Source organism: Arvicola amphibius, chromosome 1 (assembly GCF_903992535.2).
Source record: "Arvicola amphibius chromosome 1, mArvAmp1.2, whole genome shotgun sequence".
In the NCBI taxonomy this organism is placed as follows: Eukaryota; Metazoa; Chordata; class Mammalia; order Rodentia; family Cricetidae; genus Arvicola; species Arvicola amphibius.
In genome coordinates this window covers 163,478,449-163,496,202 of record NC_052047.1, presented here as the reverse complement: position 1 = coordinate 163,496,202, position 17,754 = coordinate 163,478,449, and the positions used below count along the sequence as shown (strand labels likewise).

The window sequence follows — 17,754 nt, the reverse complement described above, 5'->3', positions numbered from 1 at the left end:
TGGTACTATAAAAACAATGGATAAAAAGAATTCCTGTTTCTAAGTCTACTGAGGTAATTTCTACCTGTACAGTTTTCATTCTGAATCCCATACTCCAAAAAGAAAAGGCACATTGAGTAACAAAACAATGCCCGTAGAGACAGAATAATGATGGCCTTCTACACTCTAATATCCACCACCTGCAACATGCTAGTTTGCATGGCAGACAGGGGTTAAGGTTGCAGATGAGCTAAGATTGCTAATAATCTGACTTTACAATAAGGTCTCTGGATTATGTAGGTGGATTCAACATAATCTTAAATGTGAGAGGCAGAAAAAGCTGAGTGATGGAAGTGGGAATAGATTCAACTTTCCTACCTTCAAACACAGAGGAAGCAGCCATTGCTATGGGATGTAGGTGGTTTCCGCAAGCCGGAGTGATCAAGTCAATAAGTTTTCCCCAGATACCACAAAGGGAAGGCAGTCCTGCTTTTCTGGGCAGTGAAACCCACGTCAGACTCCTGAATACAGAACTTGAATACATCTGCATAGCAGTAACCCACTATGTGTATGCTAAATCCACTGCAACCATGGGAATGCAAGACAATGCCCCACATGTTTTAATCCTAAAAGCGAAGACTTTAATTCAGAAACAATTTGACAATTTATTTTTACATATCCCATATCTTAACAACACTTTAATTGGCCTCCACAATTAAAAGGCCAACTATTCTCTGCCAGTTAACCAAACACAATGAACCAATTAAAACCTAAAGCCTGACATTATAGTAACACATGAATTACTCTCTCTACTTTAAAAAAAATCTTTCTCAAGAATTCATCTTGACTTATGGGTTATGACAAAATATATGTACAAAAAGGTATATCAGTCAGTAAGGGGAGATTTGCTTTAAACATATTTCAACTAATAACTGAGAAAGGAAAGATGGAATTGCATCATCATGTTGCAGTCCCTGATAATAACAAGAAGTGAGGCAGGAATAGTGCCTTATCAGGAATCAACAGACTTCAGCTACAGGTAGATCCAGATTGTGGCTGTTCTTTTCCTGGGAGCTAATGGCTAGTTGTATAATCTTTAAAGATCTAAAAACATCTAAAAGAAACTAATGCTTCATAGCACACAAAAGGGATGCAAAATTCAGATTTGGGTATTTACAAGAAATACTATGTTAGGCACTAGCATGTATGCTGCATTTGTCCTGTAGCAGCAGAAGGAAGCAGCTGCAGGAGGCTCCCTGGCATTGCAGAATCCAAAACACTTGCTTTCCTTGAAGGATTGATTTCCAGACTCCATCTCTAAGCAATGGACTTCAATTCCAACTACATCCCAAAACAGGAAGCACACAAAATACCCACAAAATAGTCTCACTAATAAATCAAATTTAAACTGATTCTGGGTTCCTGTCTCAAAACCAAGTTGTGGGGAGTAACAGTGGACAGTGGAACCTGGACAATAGCACGGCTAGGATGTGCTAAGCAGAAGAGAATGTGGGAAACTCTACAGGAGAAACTTGTTTTCTCCAACAAAATCATCTTCTAGAAGAAAAAAAAAAAGACCAGGAGGGATGATCTATAGACTAAATGGATAATTGCAATATGCCGATTCCATTTGGATTCTCAGAGAAACATACTAAAACATGGAATTATGAAGGGGTCGAGGAAATGTGACAGTAAGTTCATAGCTGAGGGCATTGATAAACTGCTTATGCATTTAAGTTGCGCCTTAAATTTGCTCTTCTCCATCTCTAGAGCAGTGGTTCTCAACCTTCCTGACGCTGTGACCCTTTAGTACACTTCTTCATGTCATGGTGACCCCAACCATAAAGGTATTTCATTATTACTTTGTAACTATGATTTGGCTACTGTTATGAGTCATAATGTAAATATCTGAAGTGCAGTATAACTAATATGTGATCCCCAATGGGGTTGAAAACCACAGGTTGAGAACCACTGTACTCGAGTGTTTAGAGCTGTGGCTCAGTAGCAGAGCCCAGGTTTCACAGGCACAAGACTCTGGGTTGAATGCCCACATCCAAGCAAATAAATGAATATCCCCTCTCTTTCATATAGCATTTAGATGAAGTACCGTAATATTTGAGATTTGCCTGTAAATTTTCTAGTACAGAGAAAAGAAATGAAGAATAGGATATTGACTGAAATTAAACTAGAGGATTATTATAAAGTCTTTCTTTATTTTTTAAACTTTCCATATTTTAAAAAGGCATTATTTCCCAGAGGCCTTGAATTTTATGAAGAGAATAATTTTATTACAATGATTCTCCTAAAAGTATAAAGAAACCAATAAAAAAAAATATCAAAAGCAAAGAGTGTCCTATACTGCAATATTGCCTATGTTTCCTATTTTAGTTCCAAAAATGCTAAAAAAAATGACCTTCGACAAAGACATAGAACATTTCAGTGATTAAGATCTGCTATGGATGACCAACATGTTGGGCCAGCTTTCAAAGCACTTTGCCAACCACAACCCCAGCATGATCATTAGTCTCCTATTAACTCTTAGCTATACTCATCAACATTCGAACTTCGGAAACATTAAAGACTACACATAGCACCTCCTACAAAACAAGGGCCCCAATGCTTAGCCTATCTCCAGCGAATGCCAAGAAGGAGTTAGGAGACTGTCCCATGTAGTAAGTGTGTGACTACCAAAGGTTCCACATCAATACATGTGACATTCACACTCATCCAGGAAGCAGGTACTGCCATCTTCCTTTCTGCTAAGAAGTGAGAAACCGAACCCTGAAGCTGCAAAAAAAGCACTGAAGGGACTGAGCATTTAGGGTGAATACCATTGACAATGGTCTTACACCAAGGCCAGTGCCACCCACCTTCAATCTCTGGCAAAGCTTTGAATTAGTTAAGCAGTTGAGATGTTAATAAATTTACGATTCTGTGGCTGGGCCCTGTATCCTCCTAAAAGCAACACATGTCAAGAGCCAAAGGGACAAGGAAAGAGAGTTTCATTGAATGGTTTAAAAGAGTGAAGTTAATTAGGCTGACTGAGAAGCAAAGGACAATGGCTCTGGGCTCTGATTGTTCTTCATGGACGGGCTCTGTGGGAGCCTTCTCAGCTTGGTCGATCACCTTCCTGGACCTGGGGGGAGTTGGGAGGACCTTGGTCTTAGCATAGAGTGGGGAACCCTGATGGCTCCTTGGCCTTGAGAGGGAGGGAGGGGAGGTATGGGTGGAGGGGAGGGGAGGGAAGGGGGAGAAGGAGGGGAGAGAAGGGGGAGAAGGAGGGGAGGGAGGGGGGAGGAGGTGGGAAGGAGATGGAAATTTTTAAATATAAAAAAAATAAAAAAATTAAAAAAATAAAAAAAAATTAATTCGCATAATGTTCCCCCACAAGAAATGAGAGAAATAAAAACGTATGGTTTCAGATGTACTAGAAAAAATAGAAGCACAAACATACACTATGAAATACCTGTACACATTATTCTCAAAAAAACGATGCAGAGTGGAGAAGACAAAAGGCAAATGAAAACCTCCTGCACAGCACAGTTCCTAAGAAATGCCAAGCAGATAAAGCCAGAGATGCAAATGTATTCTAGATGTATGTCTCTAATCTGGATGAGAAAATGAATGCCGAGTTTAGGAAGTCTCTTTCGGAGGGGAAGGAATCAAGAAAATAGGAAATGGGTGTTTTATCAGTATCTGCAATATTTTGTTCTTTCAAAGAGATCAAGAAAAGATAGAAACTTTTACTTTCTGTTGAGTTAGGATAATCAAGGTGCCTCAGCACTTTCTACTGTTTGCATATGAAGATTATTTACATCTTCATTTTAAAAGTATAATGAATGGACAGTAAAGAGTCAAAGAGACTTTAAAAGAATTTTCACGAAATAGTGTTCCCTTGAGACAACAGAGCACCTGGGTGACTCATAAACTCAATAAGAAAGAAAGGGAGAATTACTTTAATAACTGGTGAGAAAAGCCAACTGTAGGATGGTCTCTTTAGGCTGCACAGCTAACAACTAACAGACAGGCGTTCAGCCTCCTTCGTCAGCTCCATTCCAAAGCTACCACAGTGTTTACTTAAGTACGTGAGACTTACTGTCCAAGTTACAATGACATGTTTCAGATTGGACCTTTTGGGCAGCATTCATATTCAATACAGCTCTCAATCCAAAATGTCATTGCTATAAAAAGTTCATTTCGAAGAAATCCTAGAAAAGTTAACTTTCCAGAAGGGAGAAAATCTAGGCAATTACTAACATAACATTTTGGGTTACCTCGTGGTTAAAACTCAGATACTCTAGAGTGAGGATTTTGATGAATATGCAGCCCTGACACAGAGTGCTTGTCTTGTTATACGTGAATCGTCATGTCAAGTCTCAATTTTAGATATCCATCTTCAGATCATCCAGAATGGTTCTCATTTTATTAAAGCTTGGGCAATTTCTGACATTCTTTAAACCTATTTCAAGAAGTCAGAGAAAGACATGAACTGATACTTTGGTGACCTTTGAATTATTCATAAAAGCTTCCACAAGCATACATTTCACTACATGACAACCTGTGAACTCATTCATCAATGTTCCAGAATAAATACCTTCTAAGACCTAACCAAGAATCAGCCCTGCCATCTCCTTCTACCAGGGAAGTCCATGAGGATGAAGAAATCAGGATTAGACATATAAAAAGAAAAAATAAATTTGCAATGTAAATTTAAATGCAAATGCAAAAAGCAAATTTTAAATCATCCCCTCTAACCCATTTCTATGGAGAAATTTTATAATTATTTGTCTCTTGCTTATTAAAACTATTCTTCCCTACACAAAAAGAAAATAATAATATGGTAAAATAAATTTAAAAAATTCATCTCTATTTACTTTTCAGACCCAAAGTCTAGGAACTAAAATCTTCCTCACATTAACTAAAAACTATTGCATTTATTTTTGATGTTGCTAATTGATTAATTCATTTCTGGAGCAAATATCCAGCTGATTAGTCTATGTTAGGCTCTATTCAGGGCTCCTTGGATAACACAAGGATCTGTGCTCAGGGGCGCTGACAATCCAGCTGTAATAAGCAAAGTCATTTAGTGGGCAGTTAAAAGATGGACAGTAGTACATGCAGTCTGCCTTATGAGAGCTTCCACAGAGCACGATCGGTCTTGGTGCTATCTCACAATGTTCAGCGTCTATCGCCGTGATTCAGTTAAAATTGCCATTAGGAAGATGTTATTGCTTTCTTCCTAACTGACAAATCCAAGCATGTTTTTCTTCCTCTTGAAGTCTAGTCACCAGGTCAAAGAAGCTTTTGGTCCTGACCTTCTAACCACACCTTAAAGGAGGCATAGACTGTTTAATCTTGCTCCAGTGAGTTCTGGCTATAGGTAGTCTCTACCCTCTATTGGTGGTTTGCCTATCTCTTTTGTGCGGATTAAACTCTCAGGGCTATTAGAGCTGTCCAGACTTGTCTTACTTAGGTTTCTCTTGATGTGGGAAGGAAATTTTCTTTCATCTTATAGCATGCAGTCCATCATGAAGGGAAGTCAGAGCAAGAACTCATGACAGGAACCCAGAGACAGAAGCTGAAGCAGAGACATGGAGAAACACTGCTCACTGGTTTGCTCTTCATGGCTCACTTGGCTTTATTTTTTAGACGTTCTAGGACAAGCCCTGATCAAATCTGACACTACCCACAGAGTCCTGGGCCCTTTGAGCCCTCCCATCAAACATTGATCAATAAAACACCCCCCCCACACACACACACATATAATGTGGGATTCCCCTCTGTATGCTGTGAATACCATTAACCAATAAAGAAACTGGTTTGACCTGATAGAGGTAGGCAGAGAAAATGAAACTGGATTCTGGAGAATGAAGGAAGACTTAAAGAGAAGCCATGTAGCCCTGCCAGAGACAGATGCTGGAACTTTACCTGGTAAGCCACAGCCACATGGCGATACACAGATTAATAGAAATGGGTTAAATTAAGATGTAAAAGTTAGCCAATAAGAAGCTAGAGCTAATAGGCCAAGCAGTGATTTAATTAATACAGTTTCTGTGTGATTATTTTGGGACTGAGCAGCTGGGAACCACCAAGCTGGCTCCCACAACACCCACAGACTTGCATACACATCAGCTTGATGTAGGTAATTCCCCAGTTGAGCGTACCTCATCCCAGATTGATGTGGGAGAGTCTTCTGTTTGTGTTGATTTCATTTGTTAATAAAGAAACTGCCTTGGCCCATTTAATAGGCCAGCCCTTAGGTGGGTGGAGTAGACAGAACAGGAAAAGGAAGTGAGGTAGATGGCTCAGACAATTGCCCCGCCTCTCCTCTCTGGGAAAGTCACCATGAAGCCAGCCACCAGGTCAGACACGATGAAGCTCCAGCCCAAGATGGACGAACACTAGAATCTTCCCGGTAAGGTACCACTTTGTGGTGCTACACAGATTATTAGGTATGGGTTAATCAAGATGTGAGTAGGAGGCTGAAACTAATGGGCCAGGCAGTGTTTAAATGAATACAGTTTGTGTGTTGTTATTTCAGGTGTAAAGCTAGCCATGTGGGAGCCGGGTGGGATGAAAAGCAGGCCTGCTCGCCTCCACACTACACCAGATGACTCTAGACGATGAGAAATCGACAAAAAAAACTAACATGGTACCGAAAACTTTTATATGCTTGACAAACATTTAAAAGTTTATTTCTTTTTCCTTTTAATTTTTTATTTGTGTGTGTTTGTGTTTGTGTGTGTGTGTGTGTGTGTGTGTTGTCACAGAGTCTTAAAGAGGATACTTGATTCTTTGGAGCTAGAGGTACAGGCCTGAGCAATCTAACCTGAGATCTTAACTCAGTGCTGAGAACTGAACTCAGGTCATCCAGAAGAGCAGCAAGTGCTCTTAGCGGCCAAGTCATCTGTTGACTCCTAGAATAAGTTCTTAAAAATATGGATTCTCTAGAACCCTTTCATTTTTGTTCTTCCAGCCCTCCTTTGCCTTTGCAAATGAAAATGAACAAGTCGATACATCCAGCTGGTCTCAGCAAATGAGTATAATGGGTCTTTTGCTATTTATAAATAAATTGTAATGACTAAATTGTTTTTTTAAAAAAAAAAAAAAACTCAGTAAACAATGGCAGGAGAAACTGTTCTCATATATTTTAGAATTGAAAACAAATTTAAAATTATCATCATGCAGGGATATTGTCCCCAAAACTTGTTTGGATTACTTTCTTCCTAATATGTTTGTTGGCCTCAAAGATACAATTAAATTTTCATTCACTGTGATGATGATGAAGATGATAAAGAAGAAAAAAAGTGTATTCATTGTTTTTGCTAATTATTCAGAACTAGTATTTCCAAAATGCTTAAACAGAATGGACCATTGTTTTTAAATAGATTTTTCTTCATCCAAAAAAGAAAGAAAAAATAATCATACTAACAAGAAAATGCAATTGTATTCCCAAGCAATACTGCTTCGTTTCCTGCTTAAGTCTTAACACAATGAGAAAAAGGCGGTGCACAAAAATCAACCTGTCAAGAAACAGTTTGCTCAGTGATGGACCAGCGCTGCAGGAGAATCATTCCACCCCCACCAAGAGAGCCCTTTGTATAACAAGAACAAACCATTAAGAGCTTAATGACATTGTGATGGCATATTAGATGCTCAAAGGGAAACAAGGCTATTCTGTTCTCCCACTTGCCACTGCTTCTACCACAACCACCATGGACTCATCACCCACACGGTCCTCAAGTACTTTAGTCCTGCCTGTTCGGCCTTCCTTCCTTATTTTAAGACATGGACATATCTAGCTGCTGTGAAACTCTGTCCTTTAGGCATGGCATGGTGACATCGTCTTGCCATCTTGCTATCAGAGCAGCTTAGATTACCCACAGAGACTTAACAAAGTCACAAAATCGTATCTGTCAACGTTTCCCTGGAAGGGATCTGAGATGGCTCATGAGGCATAAGAAGACCCCATTTCCCCAAGGATTTATAAGCAAGTTAACAATTGCTGAGGATGGGGATGGTCTTCTTCAGCCATGTAGTTGTCTATAAGTTGTCCGTACATCTATAAAAAACCACATTTAAATTCTTTGCCTTATCAAGCTAGACTTAGGTGGAATCATTTATGTCATCTCTTATAGGTACCATATCTAGGATGGATAGATGTTTGTTTATTTATCTTGAGACATAGGAAAAATCAGGTAATATTTGCTTTGGGTAGCAAGAAGCTAGAAGCCACCTACCAGGCCTAAAATGAGGGTATGCATATCAGAAGTAAAGCCAGGTTTTTGTGCAGATTTCCCCTGTATTCACAGCATCTCAAGTATAAGCCTTAGCAGGAAAATGCATTTGGTATCTGACTGAAATTCACTTGCCTGTTCTGGAGCACTATCTTTCCTCTGCTCCCTGCTCTTTCTGCACACTCTCAGTAGCTCACTTATCAGCATAAGGTGCGATACTCTGTGTTTGGCACCTGCTGATAAGGGTAATTATAGCATTAGTGGAAGCAAATATGCCATCCAAGGTTGAAAAACAACTCTAATTACAACTACTCCATCATTTTACTCCTTCAAATCGTTTTTGTCCCTTTAACACAGAGCTTACTCGGAGATTAAATTAAATCTACATCTATTTCAAAACAAGCCTTTAAATAGTTATAGGACTAGAGGAAATCACCTCTTTAAATTAATAATGCATGCATGCTGAGGTGAGTATTTGATATTTTGCAACACCAGGCTGCACTTCCTAGATTATATTTTGAATGCCTTCCAAGCATTTCTGTGCAAATACAAAAACAACAGAAAGAGCAACCACACTACTTCAAGGAAAAATGCAGTCTAGATATTATAGAATGACCATGAAGAAGTTCTTAAATTATTGTTATACCTATTAACCATTTTGATAGAGATAGTATTTAAAAAGCTAATACTCAGAAACTTAATTTGATACCCCAAATGCAAACACATTTTCATATCAATAATAAAATAAAACTGGAATAGAATTTGTCTGCCTTTATTTTAAACAGTTTCCAGATTTTTAAAAAAAAAATCTAAGACTTTATCTCAGGAGAAAATAATTTCTAAAGGATGCATATTATTAAATATTACTTCACTATATCAGAATTATATGAGTTATGTATTTGAATATCAAAGGATCATGAATTCATAAACCTTCTTCTGAAAACTATGAAGCTGAAAAATGAGGAGAGAAAGTAAGAACCAATAAAGACTGGCTTTCTAGGCATGCTCACTGTTGTGACCCAGAACCTCAGAGTATGTCCAGGAAATGCCACCATGAGGACTCAGAACAGCAGCCCCTTTCTCCAGCTTTTGCAAAGACAGTACCACTTCTGCCTGGCACTGGAATCAAAGGTTCTAGATAGCTGTGGTCAGGGATGGATGGGTCAGACACACTCTCCTTGTACCCTGGATTCCCATACTCCATAAGCACTTTCTCATTACCAAAGCAACTGCCAGAAAGGTAGTTTTCTACTTCTGTCGCTAGAATCATGACTGTGCAGGTACTCGACTTCTGAGGGAAAAAAAAAACTTACAAATTTAGTGGTGAATCCATAGGAAACCCAACTAGTATCAATTCAAGCGAAACTCCCTTAACTTCACACACAAAATACTGTAACTTGAGTCAGAAAGAAACGTCTCTCTGTTGTCCTAGAGCAGTGGTTCTCAACCTGTGGGTCATGACTCCCTTGGGAATCATATATCAGATACTTACACAGTAGCAAAATCACAGTTATGAAGTAGCAATGACATAATGTTATGGTTGGGGGTCAGCATAACGCGAGGAGCTGTATTAAAGGGTCACGGCGTTAGGAAGGTTGAGAACCGCTGATCTAGAATGAGACAGAGGTTCCCTTGTTGTAGTAAATAATTTCCATGTCCAGGAGACGTCCCTGCACTTCCAAAGTAAAAAATGAAAAATAACAACAAGGTTTTTTCTTATTTGGATGGAGTTAGAGGTCCTCACATCCCCTGAGTTACTTTAACCCCATTGGACATAAGGTGTCATGGTTTACTTTAACAAAATCACTATATGATCATTTCATGTCTCAAAAGGGTAAAGAAAGGCAGTGAAGCCCCATGTATAATAATTAACTAAATTCTTCCACATTCATCTAGTCTTTTTTCAAACTAAAGAGCAAAATCTTCATATGATTTATTATTAAGCTGAATACCACATTGTTTCTGAATATAACCCACAGTGGATAAGAACCATAGCTATGTCAAAGAGTATCTTAGTTACTGGTAAGAACAACAAAAAGCAACATTGTTAACGGTTAGCTGTGGTCTACTCGCTATTTTTCTGAGCTAAAATACCACAAATTTGAAAACATCACCAGATCACATTAAATTACAAGAAAAGCATCTTGCCTTGAAAATGAAAAACTTTTGTAAAGATATACCCTGAAAGCTTTATCATCCCCTTGCTCCTGTGTTTGCATGAATGTGTTGAGTGTCTCAGTTACAAAAGTCTTTAATCAAAAACTAATGAGATCAAACCAGGAATAAAAACTAAGATTGCAGACCTAAGAATGACAAAAGCTCATTATCTTTGGGATTTTTAAAATCTGATAATTAAAAGCATAGCTGAAAGTCTTATATTTGGAGTTTTAGAACAAAATCAATATTGAACTTGTTATGCAATGTGAGAAAAAAACCACAGGCTTTCAGTTGCATTTTAACTGTATTGCTAATGTTTCAATTAACAAGTAACACAAAAAAATACTGCATCACCACCTATCCTTAACAAGCAGGAGAACATGGTTACTTTTCCAGATGTTTCTGGTTGTCATGGTATCCTAGTATGCCTCACACACAATTTTATTCAAGGCAATAACCTCCATGGCATTTAGTCCCACAACAGTGTTAAAGGAAGACTTTGTATGGCCCTGATAAAGGCTGATCACACACCTGTTGAGCAAAATCAAAGACACAATATAAGAAGCCCCATAGAGTGATGTTTAGATGTTTCCTAAATTAACTTAATTCTTAGTTTATGTAAGTGGTAAGAGGTCATTAATCTTTTTTATAAAAATTATTCCAGAAGTCTGTCTTCAGATTAAAAAATCTGCTTTTAAGATATTTTCAAGTCTGCTTTTCTAAGAGAATATTTCTGGACCTGAAATAAAAATTAATTGGATATGTATATGGACTATATCCACATTTAAATAAAAAACTTGCCCACAAAATACATCAGATTGAAATCCCTAAATTTATTAATTATTTTCTGCCAATAATTTTTGTAAAAAAGAAAACAAAGTAAATGAGCTAAAATCTCATTCTGTGTAACTACTGTTTACACATGCTACCTTGAATTTTATCCTCCAGCGCAACCCCTGAAAACCAGGGTGAGCTAACAACTAATCATACTGGAGTCCATTGTATGAACTAATTTTTAATTAATTCAAATTATTTTCACTTGTAAAATCTGCATGATACCTCTGAAAACATAGGAGTACACATGTTGATATTCCTAAGGATGCTTTGGAAGTTAAAAGCAGTGCGTGTTCCTTGCCCATGAGCAACAGGAGGCCAGTGCAACTGCCTTCTGGAACAGAGCTCTCTCCCTCTGACATGCTGGAAAAATCTAATATTTAAATACTAGAAATGCAAACGCAACAGAAGTTTTCATCAACTGTATTGCTACACACACACACAGTGCCTGTGTTAATTTCACGTGAGTGCTTTTATCTCAGTATTCAGACATTGAAGAGGCGCTGACACATGGGAACTGCTTTCTGAATGTCGTACATGCTAAACCAGAGGCGTATAAGCACCTGGGGTATTCTTGCTATTCTCCACATGCAAATGACATTCTGCAAACAATTAAACCCTCCCATTAAAACGGTGGGAGTGTGAGATGGAAAGAGCAAGTGTTAAGAGAGTAAAATTATGACATGCCCTTCCCATTATACCCCCCATTCAGCTGATGTTAAGTGAGTTCGAACCCGGGACACAGACAGACCAGAGCCATGGAGGGATCACAGGATGTGGGACAACTCACACAGTCTGTTAATTACAAAAACTCTAAAGATCTGACCGCCAGACTCTCGCCTATCCAACACTCTTCTCATTCCCCTACAGACAGAAGATACATCAAGACCCTCTTCTGGCTAAAGAGAGAGGAGTCGTCCCTTATGGAGCCCCTCCTAGCAAGGACTTTCTTTTTCTGTAAGTGGCTCCACAAGTTCCCCAGGTTCCTGCGCCACGAGGGCAAGTTCAGCACCATGGACGGGGCTCATGGAGCCACGGGAGGAAACGATGCCGAGGCTCCCTGTTCTCGCCACTCACCGGTGTCTGCTGCGAGGGCAGTCCCGAGCGCTTGGTGGACCCCTGCTTGGAACTTAACCTTTTCCACGACTCGGCAAACCTGCCCCGGCTGGCGCTGCGGCTGCGCCTGCGGCTCTCCGCGCTGTCCTCGCGGTCGGAACAGCCTCGCTCCATCTCGCCCGCGTCCCTCCACTTCTTGCCCATGCTTAGCCGGTGTGGCCGAGCGGGGAGGCGGCCCGCGCCCTTGGCAGTGCTGGCTGCAGCGGGCGCTCAGCTCTCTACTGCTCCGCCTTCGCCGGGTCGGCTCCCGCCCGAGCCCCGCGCTCTGTACCGCCGCCCGCAGGCTGCGCTTGCGACCGCGATTAGTTCAACTGGGACTGGGGCTGCGAGCGCCACCTGCGCCCCAGCCCGCTTCCTTATACACCCAAATTGCTTTCCATCCGCAACCCCCGCCTTCTCGTGGTAGGAGAGTGGGGATCACACAGCCCACGCCTGGGGTTGTGGACGCGCAGCTCTGGGAGTTTCTTGCAGTCACCACACCCCTCCCGGTCTCAAGGCCCTTGGGACTTGGGAACAGAAGCCTAGGTCATCTACTGGTGGGTGGGTGGAGACTCCAGTTAAATAACAAAGAGGGGAAGGTTGGAACTTTGTCCGCCCTCCTTTCTCTTTCTTCCTTCTCGAATCTCTTCGCAACAACTGTCTTCAAGAACCCTAGGGAGAGTCCAGCTTCATCTGCCTGTCAGGTGCTAGGCTACTTCCCCCCTCTGCTTGTCAGGCCAGCCCGCTGGGCCTCAGACTAGGCTACACATTGAAGTTTTCTGAATAGATTTTTCATTACACACACGCACACGCACATACGCAAACACACACACACACACACACACACATTTTATATATATATATATATATATATATATATATATATATATATATATATATATTTGTAACATGTTAAATGCTGATGTTTCTCGAGGGTTTGTGTAATTAGCTCGGCTGTGGCCTAGGAATCCAGATCCTGGGGACTGAGGTGTAACTCAAAGGTAGAGAGCTTGCTGGTATATGCAAGGCCCTAAGTTTGATCTCCAGCTTCCTAGAACTGAGGGGGAAAAAAGAAGAAAATTCCCAAGTCAATTGAGTCTCTTCTCCATCTACAATTAAGCCCAAGGGTCTGTATTATGGAGCAGTGTTGAGGAGGATTCTGGGAAGAGAAGGGATTGGTATTCTTTCAAGGGACTTATTTTCTCTCTCTCTGGTAGGAACAAGGTGGCAGTTAGGCTGAGAACAACATGGGATGGGTTCTTCAGCTTGTCGTTCGCCCCTTGTCACTTCCTCCTATGGTTTCGGTGCTTCTCTCTGCTCTCTCCTGTCAGCTGTCTTAAGCCTTGCTGTTAATAACGCTTTAAACTGACAAAAGAGGACCACTGAGGCATCACAGAACAGAATCTGAGACAATGCCTTCGATTATCAAGGAAAAGGGGGTGTTAAAATATTCCCCGGTGAAAAGAATCACCTGGCTACTCACCCTTTGCAACATCAGAAGGATACATTTAGTTTCTTCTCTCTCTCTCTCTCTCTCTCTCTCTCTCTCTCTCTCTCTCTCTCTCTCTCTCTCTCTCTCTCTCTCTCTCTCTCTCTCCCTCTCTTTCTTTCTTTTTATAAATGTGCAGCCCAGGCTGACCTTGAACTTGTGATCCTCCTGCCGCCTCCCCCTTCAGCAAATCCTACCCACTGGGGTGTGCCACCATTTTAGTTTCTTAAACAAACGAGGAAACTATGAGAAACTCTTAACAAGGAAGGAAAGAGGCTGGGAAATGCTGTGGGGGAACATGGTGCTTTGGTCCTGGCTGTGAAAAAAAATTGCAGTTGAGTTGGTAGCAGCCAGTGTGCTCTGGCAGGGTCCTTGGAATCTGGTCATTAGCAGGGATGGCAGGCAGAGCTCTAAAGCCTGTCCCACAGATGTGCCCCTGTGTTTACAGCTTATAAGCCTATACATGTAAGCAAAGGGGCTTTTTAAAGCAGCACTCTAGGTCTGGAAATCACGTATCCCTATTAAAGAAAATGAAACTCTAAACAATGTTTGTGACATCCAACAGCATTTAATGAGAAAACCACAGGCTCCACTTTGCATTTATTTGTTTTTATATCTAGGTTCATGGATTTGAAATTATTAGGGACATTTCATGAACTTGCAAATATTCAGACACTATTCCTTTCACTTATGGAAATCAAACAAAGCAATCATTCATAGTTTACAAAGTGCACAGATACGGCAGTAAAGTACCAATTGAGAGACACGAAAGTCAAGAAATTACGAGTCACTTAAAAAGAGATACATGGGCATAACCCCCTAAGAAATGAAAATCCTGTGTGCAACTTGGACACTTTGCAAGCAAGTTCCCACTGTTGATACAAATGACAACATCCCTGAAAAGAAACTGAGGAACCTTCATGAATGTATTCAGGCATATCATCCAACAGCACTCACCTCACAGAGTCCCCAGACCCTGGTTCACCCACATCAGCCCATTAAGAAGAAAATAGCCCTGCCATCAAGGGTAGTTGTCAAAAATGACCGTATCGGCATGTCAATGAGCACTCCAAGTGGCTAGAAGGGTTGTTTTTTCTTAATGTACTTAGAAAAAAATTAATGATGGATAGTGATTGCATATGGCATTATTTTAGCTGTTTGCTCTGAAAAAAAAAAAAAACTTCCAAATGCTCTTATCATAGAGTTATCACAGAGTACTGTTTTTAAAGCCTTGTTTGAAGATGATCTCTGCAGTCCTTCTTCTTGCACTTAACAAGTATGACAAGTATCAAAAAATGTCTGGAAGCTGTTTAAGGGCTGGGTTACACATGATGCGGTAGGCGAGCAGAAATGGACCTTTTCTTGTTCTGATGTTCTTTTGTCTCTCGAAAGTTCCCAAGAGCCAGGAAATGGAAATGTGTTATGTCCCCTATGAAGTTAGCAGAGAAATGGCACGTTAAAACTAAGAAAATGCTGAAAGATACTAGCACTGGGGCTTTAACAGTAGGGTTACAAGCCACCGCCAGAGTAGCTTAGCTTACTTGGGAAAGTCACTGTCATATTGTACAAGGAGAATGCTAGTACATCTTAAAAGATGGCAGCTTGTAGAAACCAGCACCTAGGACAGGCGGCTCACACAGGTTCTAGCCTCCAGCACTCATATACACAAGGCATACACGATACAGAAAAAGTTTCTTAAAAATAAATCTTTTAAAAAAGATCCTATTGTCTTTTATTATGTTATGTATTAGTATGTGAACTTATATATAGTCTAGAGGCATTGTATCCCCCTTGGAGCTAGAATTATGGGGAGTTATGAACCACTTGACCTGGGCACTGGGAAGCAAACTTCAGTCTTCTGGAAGACATCTCAACTGCTGAGCTGCTATGACTACTATTGATGGTGATGATGATGATGTTGTTGTTTTTTAAAAAGGAATGGGAAGTATAGCATAAACTTTTTTCTGTAGATTTAAACACTTACAGACTATGTAAATCAGTAGGCTAGCAGTAAAATCACTTATATTGTTTAATGCTCTAGTCCATATAAAATTAATTATAATTGTTTAAATTATCTCAGATAAAATGTAACATTATGCACTGATCTGGAAAATGAACTTTAAATGGTATTATAAATAATATGCAGGGGTTGGAAATAGCTGAGTGGTTTAAAATTATGCACTGGCTGGGCGGTGGTGGCGCATGCCTTTAATCCCAGTACTCGGGAGGCAGAGGCAGGTGGATCTCTGAGTTTGAGGCCAGCCTGGTCTACAGGAGCTAGTTCCAGGACAGGCTCTAGAAACTACAGGGAAACCCTGTCTCAAAAAAAAAAAAAAACAAACAAACAAAAAAAAAAAAAAGAGTATGCACTGCTCTTCCAGGAGACATGAACCTATATCAGGCACCAGAACCACCCATCGGTCCAATTCCAGGTGACCCAGGATCCTCTTCTGGCTTCTTCAGGCACCTGCACATACCTGGTGTTCATACATGCACTCAGGCACACATAAAGTAAATAGTAACTGTTTTTCTTTTAGTTCAGAAAGGAACTCTAAAGCATCAACAGTTCTCCACATTTACAAGGCCTCCTCCAATCTGAGGCTGACTCTGTTGAGGAATCTGTGCAACAAGAAGAAACTGTTTTCAAAACTCATTTGCTATAGGTCACATGGCGGTGTACTTTGTTGCAAGAAAGTTAATAGAAAATATCTTTCCTTTGATTTCTTCCAGGCCTTATAAACTCACAGGCACACCCCGGGACTAACAAGAGTACATAAAATGTGAGAGGGGAGGGTAAACAGAAAAGGTTGAAAAATTATCAAGCTATGTTCAGTTCCCAAATCATCACAACAGTATAAGAGACTGTGAACCATAGTTCAGCAGTTTTAGTACCCTCAATTTCCCACATTTTAAACTCTCTGAAATCAGGAGGCTTCTTATCCCTGATGACAGCTCAGATTCACTGGGATACAGTGTATTGATTCACAGCATCCTGAAGTGAGACAGGCACTCAGCACTCTGAGCTAAAGATCTGACAGGCTATGCCGCACCTCCTGGCTCAACACTCAGCTTTCAACATCAAGTATCTCTCTTCCAATTAGCACAGCATTTCTTTATTAAAAAGCTCTAAGATTTAGGAAACACAGCTTTATAAACAAAGCTGAAATCCCTCTTCTCTGGTTTCTAGATTGGGGAATCACACTTATTTAACAAATGTTCTTTTCCGGTGAGAATTTGAAGTATTTGAAGATGGCCTACATGCATAACCCCTGTAATTTCCCTTCTTTGTATTCGCTTCCTCCTGTCACCTCCTTCCAAACACTACAGAACAAAGGCCGACTGAGCACACTCACATAGAAGGGAGACAAGGATGGTATGAACTGAACTCGGAGGACTGCTTTGTGAGCCACTGGAAGCTTAATCTCTATGACTAGGCTCTCGGGGAAGTGGGATTAGTCAGTGCGCATGAAGCAAGAGACAGGATGTAGAATTTCTGTTTAGTCATGATTAGATTTCCTTTACAGACCTGAGGGCTAAGACTCCCACAAACCAGACAAGCATGAGAGGTGAAGCAATTATCCCTGTAACTCAAGCACGAAATCCCCAAAGCCCATGACTATTAATCAAGGAAAGGAACAGTAGGGCTATCCTGGTTTATGTAAATTGGCCATCTCTATGGTTGAAATTCTCTGAGAGACAGATCCTGAAATATTAGCCTTTTTCAAAGGGAAAACAATCGCTTATACTCTCTGCAATAATACCTGCAGAGGAGCCATGGGGTGACTAAGCACCTACAAGTCTTCCAGCTACCTTGTTTCACATCGCTTCCCCTCTTTTCTCTCAATCTGGAAGGAATTAAGTCCCTCAACCGCAGCCTTTTCACTCTTTAAACAGTATTACATTTAGAAACCCTACTAAAAACTTCCTTTTTTGTTCATTGATACACTTACATAAATTTGCATG

General features: G+C 40.4%; 1 protein-coding gene across 5 annotated transcripts in view; it reads right to left on the bottom strand.

The window, feature by feature from the left end:
* Trpm3 (transient receptor potential cation channel subfamily M member 3) overlaps positions 1 to 12,467 on the bottom strand; it is a 789,469-nt gene extending 777,002 nt beyond the window's left edge. For all 5 annotated transcript variants that reach the window (XM_038320029.1, XM_038320049.1, XM_038320011.1 and 2 more), the window contains exon 1: positions 12,285 to 12,467. In XM_038320029.1, coding sequence (XP_038175957.1) covers positions 12,285 to 12,467 — 183 coding nt within the window. The remainder of the gene's footprint in view (positions 1 to 12,284) is intronic.
* Positions 12,468 to 17,754: the final 5,287 nt, after the last annotated feature.